We start from the raw sequence: 13,299 nt of genomic DNA, 5'->3' as shown, positions 1-13,299 counted from the left end.
GTCCCCGAAGCAACAACAACTCGTTACGCACCACGCTCGTTGTGACCATCGAAGCTTTGCCGCGGAAAATAGACTAAAGACAGACAAAAGACGGATTAAATACATGGGCTTCCTACTATGCTTAGTCTGTCTATTTTAAAATTTTCCCCGTCATTTGTCAACCGTCAGCAAAACGGGAGTTCATCAAAGGCGGATAGACGGAGCGATCCGTAACATAGACTGTATATTATACTTCATATATACTGTGACATCATTAATCTGGTGTGCGTGCACTGCCGTGTTCAAGTGTGCCATGGAAAATCACCAACTGTTCTACTCCCATATTGTCACAACTTAGACAACTTACTGAGATGTGCTTTGGACCAACACAAATCGGTCTGTACCTAAAAAAATTACTGACTTAGGTACCCATCCCTACCAAAACACACAGCTAAAAACAGCAAAGAATGGCTAAGAGCAAAACATTGGACTATCTGAAGGGGCCGTCTCTGCCCCCTGATATAAATCCTTCATCTGTGGAAGAAGCTGGCAAAAGCAAAAATTGAAAACATGTTAGAAAACAGGCCTAAATGTCATTCAGTTTTCAGTCCAAGCTGATAACTATGACTTTTCTTCTTTTGCTTGAAGCACAAAATTAATTTGTCTTCTTTCCTGGGGGACAAAGGAAATCGGAACATATTCCTCCCGTGCAGTATACAGTATGTGATGAAAGCCAAAGTATCGTATTTGGATTTAAAAATAATATTAAGAAAATGCAGAAACACCTTTTGACTTCTTTTCCATTTTGTGGGCAATGTGCTTGCTGGCAAGAATGATATTTTAACTAATTGTTTGTTTTATCTTGGAATTTTATCAAAACGTGCATGACACCACCACAGAGGGGATGCTAACGGAAAAGGTTCATTACTTGGCTACTTATTATTTACAGCAGTGGTCCCCAACCACTGGTCCGCTGTATATCCCGATTGGGAATAAATGTCAGCACTAATAGTTCAGTGTCTATGATTTATTCATTTTTGCATTTTAAAAAATAGAATGATTGTATTCCTTTATTGGCTTCACTTCATGTCTCTCTCTGAACAGTATAACTGAGTAATGCATGTTAATTGCAGCATAAGACGACACTGAAACATCCATCCATCCGTTATCTATATATCTTATACCGCTTGTCCTCACAAGGGTCGCTGGCGTGCTGGAGTCTATCCCAGCTGTCATCGGGCAGTAGGCTGGGGACATCCCGAACTGGTCGCCAGCCAATCGCAGGGCACACAGAGACAAATATCCACACTCACAATCACACCTAGGGGAGTACCCGGAGAAAACCCATGCAGTCACGAGGAGAACATGCAAACTCCACACAGGAAGGCTGGCGCTGGGATCGAACCCATGACCTCTGAACTGTGAGGCGCACGTGCTAACCAGTCGCCCACCGTGCCACCCGACAGCGAAACATTGAATAATAATAATAATAATAATAATAATTATAATAATAATAATAATAATAAGTGACGAATGAACTAGTTCAAAAACTGCTATTTTTGTATGTATTTCTGAGCTTCCCATTCTATAGTAGAGCTGGGCACTTGACCCTTTTTTGCCCGTCCGGCCGCGACCCTCCACCCTTGACCTGGGTACCCTTCCGGCCATGACCCCACCGCCCTTATTGATAAAAATGATGAACTCCACGCCCCGTTCCGCCCGCGACCCCCACCCAAAAAAACAAAAAAACATTTAAACGTGCATGACACCACCACGGAGGAGATGCTAACGGAAAAGGTTTATTTAAAGATGATTAGCTGGCTAATTTACCATTCAAACACGCTGTGGACACACTTCAAATGCGCCACTAGTACTTACGCAGCTGCGTGTGCTTACTTCCATTGCGAGCCCCGGGGTTGGTTTAGTCGTATTGTATAATTATTTGGGTCCTACAGACAGCAAGAAGTCTGCAAGCAAGTTACTTATTTTCCACACTTCCCCTCCTTCACACTTCCCGGCCTTCAAAATAATAGCATACAGGCAAACCACTACACAGCAGGTTTGCTACGGTGTATTTCCGGAAGTAGGGAAGACGCCCGAAGAAGTGCATGAACTCCACCTTGATGTGCCACCGTCATCCTTGAGTGCTGTGCGCAGCTTGACTATACTCGTGGTGACAAGTTTATTTTGAAACAGTTACGTTCCAAGTTGGGGGCGTCGCTTCAAAAAGACAGCGACAACAATGGATCTTGTGCTTGCTACAACCATAAAGTGACCGAGATCACTAGACGATGCATTTAATTTAATTGCGAAAACGATCTGGAAGGTGGCGGCTAAAGGGGAACGTGGGTGAATAGCTTCTTTACACACACATACGTGACATAACGCCCACACCGCTGCCAAACTAGTTTGCTTTGCAGCAGCAACAAGCTGGAGCATCCTCTCTGTGTGGGAAACTGTATGTCATCGCAAAATGTGACATAATGGACCGATCAGAGCAGCAACAATTCCTGATGTGTGCCTGGCATGTGTTGCAGACCTGTCGCCAACAGCACAATGAATCGGTCATGTGAATCAATGAGGCAGGGAATATAAAGAAGCCTAAAAAGAAGCCTTTCACCGAGTAGTGGGCCGGACTAAAATCCACTTCCGGCCATGCTTAGTCCACCCCTTTTTAAAAATTTGTTAGCCCCCGCCGGTCAACCGAAAAATGGGCATCCGGCCGGGCCGGAGGGTCCGACCAGTCCGGCCCTGGGACGGACTGCCCAGCTCTGTTCTATAGTGTGCTCACTTACAGGGATTCTTTTATCCTCAGACAGCTGTGTCACAGAATGTTGTAATTAGAAGGTTCCAAACCAGTTGATGTCATAATTTACTTTCGTTAAACTCCTAATCATATATCTTATGGGTATAATTTTGTATATTTTTCCAATATGAAGGTTAATCGTTCTTTTATGTATCGTGTGTACTTTCAATACATTTCAGTGCAAAGTTCCAGCTTGCTTTTTCTGCTCATTTGGTAGCATATAGTGAATGATATTTGGAGCAAGGGCCTGAAAAATGTAGCTGAAAATAGAGGCTACATTTTAAACATATGACCCTTTTCTAGCAGTTAAATTGATTTCAATCTGGCAGTTTGATTAGGTAATGTAAAATAGCGTTTAAAATTCACACAAAGCTGATTGCTCTATGGATTAGGAATTTATTGAAAGCCTCTTACATTACTATTACAGTAGTTCCAAAATAATTTTGTATTTACACTTACTGTGTGTTTCATCATCTGCAGACATCCTGCTTAATAGGTCCCCCCCGTATAAGCGACAACAAAGCAAAAAGCAATTATAATAGAAAAATTGGTTCCTAAGATATCATTTTTACTGTGAAATGAAAGGAGGCAACACATAGTCTTTTCTCGGAGGAAAACCAAGATAATGTGGCTTTAGCTAGTACACTGTATATTGTATTTCCGAGATTATGCGTAAAGGAAATCTCTGATACAGCACAGGTTCCTCGTATCCTCATCATGGCTGGACACTCTATCTGCACAAATAGCTCAGATATCAAGGTTCTGTGAGAAAACACAGAACTTCATGTTTTTTTGTCATCACAAGGATTGCACCACTTTCAATTTGAATGACGCTCATCATTCTACTGGATAATTCTTTCAGTGACTACATAAAACACTGACGAGGAACATGATACAATAAATTACATGGACACAAGGACGCAACATTGCTCAGAGTAACAGCCAAATTTAATTAATGAACCTTAATATGTATCTGTTGAGTTACACATTTTCACTGAATATCTGAGAAGAATGTTCATGCGATACTGATACTTTTTTCTCAGTAAATGAACTACAACATGATCCATGAAAACTTGGTATATTAATCAGATTTAACAAGCGCATAATGTCCACAGCATTATTAAATGCTGGATTGCAGTTGTATCTGTTACACTGACGATCATTCTGGGAGTCTTCTTTTATTTCGCACAATTACATAACTACATATTTTCTTAACTGTGTATTTATATGGAGAATAGCAAACTAAACTTTACTTGATACCAGGTGTCTCCAAGCTCGGTCCTCGGGAGTCCCTATCCAGCCTGTTTTAGATGTTTCCCTAGCTCCAACACACCTGATTCCAATGAGGGATTGTTGGCTTGTGCGGCGCTTGCTGATGAGCCGATCATTTTAACCAGGTGTGCTGGAGCGAGGGAAACATCTAAAACCGATTGGATAGGGTCTCCCGAAGACCCAACTTGGAGACCCCTGATTTATACGGTATAGACATTAATTCAGTCCATTCAAAAACGCTCTCTTTGGTCTTATTTTGGTAGTCCTGAAAGGCTAATTACATTTGGAATAAAACATTGCAGCTTCAAACTGTCACCATCATAATACTTACTCTAAAGGCAAACTTATAAGTAATATTTAAAAATCATTCACTGTCACAATTGTATCCAGAAAGTAGTCACAATTTTTTACTTGTTCCACCTTATGTTACTTTTTCCTCCAAATGCGATGATGCCATTTTCAGTCGACAGAAGTGACAAAATGGCTGCCCCTAAAGATGGCTAAAAGCAGGTGGATTAACTCTTGTTTAACAAACAAAATATTTATCAGAAGGGATTTTTTTCAACTAGTGGGCCTGCATAGAACATAGCCTTAAAAATATGTTTGTGTTGACTTCCACTTTAAGGATTTGTTTTTACAAATGTGTTTAAATTATATTAAGAAAAACAACAACGAAACAACAATTATTGGCCTTTGCAATGAAGATGGAAATTGAGCTCAGGTACATTCTAATTCCACTGATCATCCCAGAGTGTGTGATCACACTCTTTAGCCTCCTTGGTGAGGGCTGTTTGGGCTTTTTGAAGGAAAAGGAACGCGAGGAAGTCAGATTCAGGAGGATCAGTGTTATTTCCGGTCATCAGGGAGGGCCTCAGAATATAGCAGCCGTACCTCCGCATCAAGAGGGGCCAGATTAAGTGGCTGTACTATCATAATATTTTCAGCGATTGCTCAATTAAAAAGCGTATCATTATTTTGAGCATATAATTTTTTGAGAGATGGTGGCACGTGGCCGACTGGTTAGCACATCTGTCTCAGAGTGCAGAGGATGTGGGTTCAAATCTGAGGTCCGTCCTTCCTTTATGGAATTTGCATGCTCTCCTCCCACATCCCCAAAACATGCATGCTAGGTGAATTGAACAGTCTTAATTTTACACATCTGTTTTCATTCCTGAAAATTAACATCCTCCTTCACAAGAAACTTGAAACTAAGTTTTTTCAAATTATTGAAATGGCCATCTGAATGGTTAACCTGACAGCGAGGGAACCCTGCTGCAGCAACGTGTTCATGTTCATTCTTTAGCTTTGAGTTCGCCGCTGTTTTATAGCCGCCTCTCACTCTTCGATGCAGTTTGCTGATCCCCGGTGTCCAATCTACTCCTCCTCTCTCCCCAAGGTTGACCTCCATTGATAAAGCAACATTGTTTTTGAATTTTTTTGGGGTTGTTTATCTGCACACATGGTTAATAAAGCAACGGGTTCCATGCCATCTAAGGAGATTGTTGAGCATCATGAAATTTCTCCAATTTTGTGGTCATGAAAATAGAATTTTTCTGTCTTAAGGTTTACTCTTGATCTCATCTAGACTTGGACTCAACAGTCAAGAATGAGAAAAAATTCCATCTACAAAGCTTCAGCAATTAGTGTCGTCAGTTCCCAAATGCTTACTGGGTGTTGTTTAAAGGAAATGGCATGTAGCACAGTGGTAAACATGCATCATTTGCATTTGACGACATGTTGGATAATATAAACACCTTAAAAAATGAAAACCTATGATGTCACAAAACTTGCAATATCAATTTACTTACATACAACAACACTTATATTGCCATAATGCGTTGTCATTTACAGAGAAGAATTGATGATCAGCTCATCCTTTGACTCTTTGGAGGTTCTCCTCGACTCATTTGGACCCGTCAGAGACTGTACCAAAGACAATGGAGGCTGCAGCCGCAATTTCCGCTGCATATCTGACAGAAAACTGGACTCCACTGGATGTGTGGTAAGTCAACTGTTGTGTATACATGATGTAGTTGATGGACAAATTAGGATTTTGCCACAATGACCACCTCACACATAGCAATTTAAATATGATTCCAAATACAGAAGGATACCGTCAATTTTGCAACACATCAAGAAGCCTTTATTGTGTTCTAGGGTTGCTTTGCTAAACACAGCACAGGGTGTCTTCCATCTGCAGGGTACAGGAAGTGTCAAGATTTGTCTATACAAATTTCAGATGATATTTACAAGGTAATTTTGTACTTGACAAAGCTCGGCTTCAGAAAAGCCGTGATTGATCGTTACCTGACCCCTGAGCAGTTGTGATGTTATTTTCAGTCGACAGAAGTGACAAAATGGCCGCCCCCGGAGATGGCCCAAAACAAGTGGATTAACTCTTATTCCACAAACGCAATATTTATCAAAATGCCTTGTTTCAACTAGTGGGCTTTTATTAAACATATTCTTGAAAAAAATATGTTTGGGTTGACTTCCACTTTAAAAGGTAGTAAAACAAAATATGAATGAAGGGTACCGTGTTTGTCCAGATCAGTTTCATGAAGATGTTTTATTTTTTAATAGTTCTCCTGGATCATAAAAATAAAGCAATGTCTTCCTCGGTATTATGATGCATTTTACTGACATTTTCAGCCATACCACATGATATTCTGTTTGATATTACTGGTTGTATAAGTGTTAAATTGACTTATTGTGATGAACATGCCAAAAGAGAGTGGAACATAAACTTACATTACCCTCAGCAGGTAATGAGCCAGTTATAACAAACATATATTTTAAATGCAGAGTCTATACAGCCCTGTCCACCTCTAAGATTATCTCCCTTTATAAGTATTATTTATTATATATCAAGCTTAATATTGTTAAACTCAAGTATATTTAAAGTGTATGAGTGGACAATTTCCCTTCCCCTTTTGTCTAAGATACCTCTCTTACATTAATTATCTGGAGGCAGTGCTTAGTAACCAGGATATGTAGCTGTCAGTTCCTCTTTTTTCCTCCATCTGTTGGGGATATAGGCAATAACGCCCTTATTTGCAGAATCATAGAGCTGCCTGCTTGTATTTTGCTTCTTCTAAATCCCTCTCTACCACTGAGAAGCTGTCAGACACTAAACCTCAACTAATGTTTTTTTTTGTTTGTTTTCAAAATACTTTGGTGAGAGACTTTCAGGTGGATGCTACTTATTCAATAAAGAAAACTGAATTTTATTTGTCTAGATCCCTCTTTGGGAGAGGATAAATAGCTTCAGAGACATTCTAAATGTGAAAACATTGCATTTTATAGATTAGAAACAATGTGAATCAGAATCAGTAGTATATGTGGTTAATTGCTTTGGCTTACAACTGTATAAAATGAGTAATAATGAAAACATTTAATTCGTATGGACCACGATGAAGAGGACTTCACCATAGCATACAGTGACAAAGCTCAAAATAAGTGGATTTGCATCATAGCATCTAACAGCTTAAGTTAGACTCCTAATATTTACGACCAAATATTTTGTTTTCATTTAATATTAATGAATCTCATGAAGTAAAAAGTTTGACTTTGAGAAAATTATCCTATTTCATGATCTAAATAAAGTCCTCATCTTTCTTCTTTCTCCGGGTAAAAACGCCCTCAGCTAATTCTTCTAGCTTCACGCTTCAAGTGAATCCTCTAAACCAGGGGTGTCAAAGTCAAATGGACGGAGGGCCAAATGAAAAACTTTGCGACAAGCCGAGGGCCGTACTGATAGAATGTTCATTGAAATGTTTTAAAATGTCCAGATTGGATCGGGTCCTTCGTGCCTGCTGATGATGTCACGCTTTACTAAATAAAAAATAAAACAAAGTACATTACTGTTACTTTTGCGAGGCAGCTCGTACGTCACTTCCGCTTATGACCCGAGAAGAAGCCGCTGCCCATCTTGTGAAACAAGATCAGTGGAACGTTTGCGTTTCTCCTGTCAAACTGGAAACTATTTTCTGGTTGACTCGGGCTGCAAGATTGTATGAACTGTACATAATGTGTAGTAAACCGGAGAGGATCATATGATTGGTATGATGTCTCCAGCTGACTCTATTTTAGAGTGGCAAGGTATGGATGTGAGTGCTCCTGTCAGAGAACACAGGCCCGTATTTCACTTGACATGTCTATTTACTGTGGTCTGCAACAACACAGACAAAGAATAACCTAGCAACATCATCCAATGCATATCCATTAATTAACAATATGCCTAAACATTACAATTCACTGTATTAAACAATTAAACAGCCAAACAATACATACAATACACATTCACACGTTTCACCACTAGAATAGTAAGCATCCTAGCCGAAATAACTAACTAGTGTTCATCAACATGACATCACTAACGAGAACATATATCAAGGCTATTAAGTACAGCAGTTACCTGACACGAACCTAAATGATTAAACTCATCTTTTAACATTTACACACAACAGCAAACGTGGTGAAACACGGGAAATCTGCAACTACTGAGTTTGCTGGCACGAACAAACTACTAGCTTGCTGTGTCAAAGGAGGAGAAAGAAAATAAACCACGTCTCTCGCTATCAACACTTAGCACTCGAGGAGCGTTCAATGCCTGCTCACAGTGTGGAACATCTCAGCACTACATCGAAACTCAATGAATTAATCAAATGCCAATAATTACAAATAATAAAACAAAGTGAGATTTCTAACATGAAGTATTTCTTAATAAAGCGTGTTTTACTTAGAATAACTTTTCACCACAATCCGATTCTGAAAGCCACGAAAAGTGATGTGAAGTCTTGAGTGGGCATGTAGACGACCGAAGGACGATCCTCGCAAAAGTAGCGGTAATGTTCGTTATAACAACAGCCAGGGGGTGGCAAACATAGATGCAAAGAAATATGTTACAGAAATAGTGTAACGAATTGGGTTATCTGTGTTGTGGTTGGATTTATGTCTTGCCAAGTTATGTTGTTTCCAAGGTTAATGAATGCATCGTGCGGCTCTCTTGATGGGAGGGCATGCTAGCGAGAAGAGCGGAGGACGAACAGGAGAGCTTGACTGAACGGTTTTGTACTGTATTGGCGCCGGCTGCAGCCCACAACAGCCGGTTGGACTAAAAAAATGTGATAATTAAATTGCGTCTGTGTTCTTGGAAGACGCTACAATATATTTTAAAGCGTAACGTCATCAGCAGGCGCGAAGGACCCGATCACTTCTGCTACCCACACCGGCTTGCTGCGAGCTGCGGGCTGGATCTAATAATAAAGCAATATCATCCCAGGGGCCGTAGAAAACCTTCTCCTATGTCAAAGTCAAGGCCCGCGGGCCACATCCGGCCCGCGGGCCTTGACTTTGACATAGGTGCTCTAAACACTTACCGTATTTTCCGGACTATAAATCTGGATTTTTTTTCATAATTTGCGACTTGTACTCTGGAGCTACTTATGTGTGAAATTATTAACACACCTGTATATCAATTCACATGTTATTTCAACCCACATAAAGACACATAAAGATAAATCCTAAAAGCTATAAAAATGCATGAATAATTTAAACATGTGCCCTGCGACTGACTGGCGACCAGTTCGGGGTGTAGTCTGCCTTCGCCCATTGACGGCTGGGATAGGCTCCAGCAACTCCCTGCGACCCTATATAGGATAAGCGGTTTGGAAGATGACATGACATGATAATTTAAACAGTTAAAATCTAAATAAGTAATTAAAATAGTATGATAAAACAACAATTTGACTGTCTATCAATCCACCTATACAAAATAGTGTACTTTTCCTTAAAAAGGCGCCTGGCTGTACATGGTCTTGCATCATCAGCCAGCCACACACACACACACACACACGGAGCAGAGAGCGATGGAGGGAACAGAGATAATTACAACAAATACAAAAATACTTTTGGAGACTTGGAAAAATTGCTTCACGGTCGGCGATAAATAAAAGACTTATTTAATCGTATGCCCCTTTTGGTGAGTTTAAAGTTATCTTACCATAACTTTCTTGTAATGCTACATGTGTGGATGTTAGCTAAATGTTACCATTGTAGCTCAATGGAAATGATGTGTACTAAGCGCACAATTTTATTAATTTAATTTATATGGACACATTTATTTGCGTTACGCAATAGAGACAACTTGGATTCCGAGAGGGGGTGGAGTGGGGGTGACTTATACTCCAGTGCGACTTATATATGTTTTTTTTCTTCTTTCCTATGCATTGTATGGCTGGTGCGACTTGTACTCCGGAAATAAAGATTTAAAATATATTAGTTAGTCATGAGAATGTGAATCAACATTTAATAAAGTTCACCATTTCAACTGTTTTCCCTTGAGGTGTCTAGTATATACTACTATAAACAATATATGCCTGATTCCTGGTTAGCTCATAAATGCACAGTCACGAATCTACTGTATAATGTTGGATGCTAAAATGCTAGCTGCCCAAGTGAAGTTGCACAAAGGCTGTTCATTTAATGGTTATTCCATTCATTTTGTTTTTTATACAAGAATGCTAAGTTTGTTTGAATTTATATTTGTTTGAAAATGTTTCTAGACAATAAAATATAGTTTGATGCTGTGCACAATGTGAATTTAAGAAATAAAAACTGTTGATCATATGAAAAAGGAAACCAAGTGGTTGTTCCAAGTTAAATGTATCAAGTAAAAATATAGTGTATCCAAATAAACAGTTATTCCTATGCAATTTTGAGGAGGCTACTCGAATACTGAACTATTTGATAGCTGCAGCCCTCTCCTTTATATTGTCATTTTTTTGTTTAATAAAACCCTTGCATCAGGTCCCTGGGATTAACTTTCAAAAAATTGCTTGGCAAAATTAGTAAATTGTTCCTCAAGTGAAGAAATAGATTCACTAATTGACACTCAAAGGAAAAAAAAAAGGTTATATCGAACCTTGCATATAAAACGTTTATGTATCCGTGTTCAAATGTGACATGAAAAAATTGAGACCAACATTTTTTTTTTTTCAATTTTGTATCTTTTTTTTTACAACTCAATCAAAAACAACACTTTAAACAGAAATTTAAAAAAAGAAACAAAACAATTGTTTCCCTCCAGTCCTGATTGATAAGTAATCAAAGGGGTGTGGGGGGTGTGGCAGTAAGTGCTATTTTCCTGGTTGGGAAGCATATGCTACAAAAAATGAAAAGGTAAAAAAAATTAATCTCTGTCTACTGTGTCTTTGCAGCGCATTACCAAATGGCCTGCGGTATAGTACTTATCAGTGGTTGAGGACCTTTGCTCTAAATCAGTAGTGCCCAACTTGTCGACGGATAGACTGCAGACTACTCCCAAGTGGACTGAGGGAGGAGAAAAAAACTGTTATTGTGTGTTACTATATATTTTGTTAGTGTAAACTACAGTTTGTGCACCCTATAAGTCACATTTCCACCCAAAAAAAACATTTAAATAAAAAAAAAAAAAGTCTTCTGTTAGTAAAACATCACTTCCCCTCAAATATGGTGCTGAGCTGAGGCAGCGGCCTGGAATTTTAGCTCACTGGTTAGCGCTCTGAGCTCCCAAACTGCAGACATAGTGGCGGCACGGGTTTGATCCCGAGTTGGGTGGCTGTTGCAATACTAAAATGTCACCTGTTACACATATATGCACCCAACTTTGTGTTTGTTTAACATTAGTTTTATCTGGGAGTACAGGGAATTTACCCATTTCACTGACCTTCATCATACCATTGATCAAATCACTTCTTTGTAATTTATTAATAGATCAGTTGCACCAAGTATATTACTTTTTCAAATATGTTTTGCACAATATGAAATCCATTTCTAAAGTTGCACTGGAATATGGCACTGAAATATCAGAGAAACGTCATTCCTTTCGTATTAAGGGATGACTGGGTTGAAATTTCTAGTCACCACTTTGAAGTATTATAGCCACTCCAACTCGTCTCAAATGTTAAGTGGAAACTGGTACTCCAATCTACTTTTAGTCACATAAATACGTAGAATATTTATATTATTTCCTCAGTATCCACTAATTGTACATACTGGACAAATCAAAGTAGCCTCGACGGGGGCATTTCCCAAATTTTGACCAGACCCGCAGCAACTGACAGAAAAGTGCCACACTTTTACCTTTTAGCCTTCCTGGACCACAATCTGAAGGAAATGTGTGTTTTTTGCCAAGATACTGCAGACACAAAGGCTGTATTCTCTTGTTCCCAAATGTCACAAGTTTGATATGGGTTATTCTGGAGTAAAAAACAAGAAAAAAAATCTCTTGGAATTAGATATTGTCCAAACAGAGTCAGGTCCCTTTCAAAACTACATAGATAGAAATGTAGGGGGTAAAAACCTGCCAGTATAATACAATACACAGATTTGTCATGAATTGTACACTTCCGTGTATGCACAAACAATACAAATTCACATACAAAAAATAAATGAAAGGCTAAACCACAGCACAAAAGTATGTGTTTGAATATGATCCAAACATGGTAAATAGGAGGTGTAGAACATTTAAAACATTTGCAGAGTAATGCCAAGGTTGCCCTCATTTAAAACAATGGTGATAACTAAAGGTGATTGATAGCCTACCAGTGCGGTATAATGGTGTCCTTATCAAAAGTTGTTTCATTCAGTTTGTCACCCTCCATTTCAACAATTACATAATAACAATTTTGATGATGTCATCCCAGCTGAATTATCCTTTTCCTGAGCTTATCTTCATTTACAGGATCTGACTGAAAGCCATCCCCAGGTGCAACAGCTGCCACTTTAGTCAGTCAGCCTCTAATTGTGCACAGATTGCATGCACAAATTGAATGAAACCGGCAGCACACATTTGCTATTTACTTTTACTTTAGATAAAAACACTGAATATACACCATTAGCATTTCAAAATGAGATGTGGATAGAAAGAGGCAGGTGAGACATTTGTCTTCCTTATATCCAGGAAATACTTGCTAAATTGCAACTTCAAAATTAATACAATTACAGTTCCTATAAACTGCCTTAATATACAATTTAAATAATTTTTGATTATTTCAGTTAGCAAAAAACCTACGATGAAAGACACTGCATTTGCAGCTGTAACACCTACTGCCCTGTTAGAAGAATTTTTACAATATTTACAATCTGTTGTAGTTTGGAGGAAGTAAGGTGTCAAGTCCAACTCCTAGTTGAATACTCACCAAAAGGTGTGTGTCCAGAATTTCAGCAGCCATGTCCATCAATCACTATAACAGCTCTTA

The 13,299-nt window shown here is 39.0% G+C and overlaps 1 protein-coding gene across 8 annotated transcripts in view; it reads left to right on the top strand.

Annotated features, from left to right (window-relative positions):
* The window catches only part of astn1 (astrotactin 1), a 454,796-nt gene that overhangs the window by 175,455 nt on the left and 266,042 nt on the right, over positions 1-13,299 (top strand). For all 8 annotated transcript variants that reach the window (XM_086042243.1, XM_086042247.1, XM_086042246.1 and 5 more), the window contains one exon: positions 5,909-6,059. In XM_086042243.1, coding sequence (XP_085898369.1) covers positions 5,909-6,059 — 151 coding nt within the window. The remainder of the gene's footprint in view (positions 1-5,908; positions 6,060-13,299) is intronic.

Source organism: Filicampus tigris, chromosome 10 (assembly GCF_054856515.1).
Source record: "Filicampus tigris isolate MCC_2025a chromosome 10, RoL_Ftig_1.0, whole genome shotgun sequence".
Lineage (NCBI taxonomy): Eukaryota > Metazoa > Chordata > Actinopteri > Syngnathiformes > Syngnathidae > Filicampus > Filicampus tigris.
Note: the sequence above shows the minus strand (reverse complement) of the source record. Positions and strands in the feature narration are given on the sequence as shown.